Source organism: Limulus polyphemus, unplaced genomic scaffold (assembly GCF_000517525.1).
Source record: "Limulus polyphemus unplaced genomic scaffold, Limulus_polyphemus-2.1.2 Scaffold4463, whole genome shotgun sequence".
Classification (NCBI taxonomy): Eukaryota; Metazoa; Arthropoda; class Merostomata; order Xiphosura; family Limulidae; genus Limulus; species Limulus polyphemus.
The window spans coordinates 95339-97060 of NW_013670073.1; the positions used below are offsets into that span (position 1 = coordinate 95339).

Here is a 1722-nt window from a genome sequence, read left to right on the forward strand (position 1 = left end):
GTCGCGCTATAACAACGAACGTGCTCAACTTCAACAATACTCTCCGACTGCAGTTCCATTACTCACTACCTACACATTGTCCTGTCACGTTGTAACCATCTTATATATACCATACTACCACCAATCTAGTAATCTCCCGAAGGTTCGAGAAAGAAGTGGCGTGATACTAGTCACGTGACCTCGCTGACGCAACAGATGGAATTATCCATCCAAACAAATGGATACAAACAAAATGTAAGATTTCTAGTACTGGACTTCTCATAATTTTTCAGTCCAGGGCCCTCCTTTTAGCATTCAAGACCCTCACCATTTGTTAGTTCAAAACAACAAAACAGAATACTCTAATATAATAAAACAATTCTCTGTTTATATTTTTAAATTATTTCTCAAACACAAAATACTAAAAAAGATGGACTTAGTGTGGCTTATATAATGGTTAGTGTTACCAGACTGTGAATCTGAGGATTCATGGTTTGCATCCTGTTACCACAAATACACACTCAATACTTTAGGCCCACGGCCATACTAAAAGAGTGACAGTCAAATCCCACAACACGTATTAATTCTGCCAGGAGTAGCCAAAGAGTTTGATATGGGAAAAGAAAACCTTCTATCAAGTAAGCTACCCAAAAAGTACAGGAACAATTTTGAAATAATATTTGGTCATGTAAAAGGAGAAAAGAACAAAAAACTTGGATGGAGAAAAGAAGAAGGGGAAATAGGAAAATATAGAAACTATCTATTGAATATGTGACATTCGCTTGCTTGCATTCTTTACAAGTGGCCTAAGATGTTTACATATTTGATTCACAATACACAGTACAGCCTTCAAGCTATCACAGTGTGTTCACAAGTTACATATAATAATATTTTTCAACAAAACTTGATGATTTTAATAAGATATTGATGTAATTAGTTAACAGAATTTTTACTGCTTTTGAATTGGAAAAAAAGCTTATTTCTGCGACCACATACCTGTATTGTAACCATCTTAGTAAGAACTGTAGATCCTGCCACACAATCCATCTGTGATCCAAGATCCACAAGCTCCAATGGATAAAAATTCTGTTGTAATAAAACAAAGTGTTGTTATCAATACTTTCAGACAAGATTAGTCATTCCTCTCTGTTCCTAGCCGTCTTGGAAAAAATTGTCAATCAAGAAAAACAACAATTTGAACATGTTTGACAAATATGTGCTGTATAATGTGATACAAAACGTATGTGTTTGCTGCAATTTAGTGTCAACCAAACTGTAATTTTCACTTGTTTTTACATATAGAGTTAACTTTTATATCATCCTGTACGTTTTATAACAACTGTGTGCTATAGGAATTCAAACAATACGTTTCATTAATGATCACGTTTACTAAATTGAATAAAAACTTAGTATACTTAACTGTTGTTATGAAAGTTAACTATCTTTATCTAAAGTCAAAAACAATACAGATTATAGTATTATTTTAAGTATATTTTGGTTTTAAAAGAACTAGTAGTAACAATACATACATAATGTAAAAACAAGAAAAATAAAAGTATTGTTACGCCTCTGTTCGTTTGTTAATTTTCCGTAAAAATTATTTCCGAAGAAACTTTAGCGATACAAGTCCTTTCTTAAATAAAACTGGTTTATTTTTTCTCAATACAACTTTGCAATACACTTAATTTCCACAGTCATGCTATAACTTAAACAAACGCTATAATTCACAAGGAACGAACGATT

The 1722-nt window shown here is 32.5% G+C and overlaps 1 protein-coding gene across 1 annotated transcript in view; it reads right to left on the reverse strand.

Annotated features, from left to right (window-relative positions):
* LOC106471190 (growth factor receptor-bound protein 14-like) overlaps positions 1-1068 on the reverse strand; it is a 16569-nt gene extending 15501 nt beyond the window's left edge. The window contains exon 1 of the mRNA XM_013931780.2: positions 976-1068. Within this exon, the coding sequence (XP_013787234.2) occupies positions 976-1026 (51 nt within the window). The 5' untranslated portion in view covers positions 1027-1068. The remainder of the gene's footprint in view (positions 1-975) is intronic.
* Between the last annotated feature and the right edge of the window lie 654 nt (positions 1069-1722).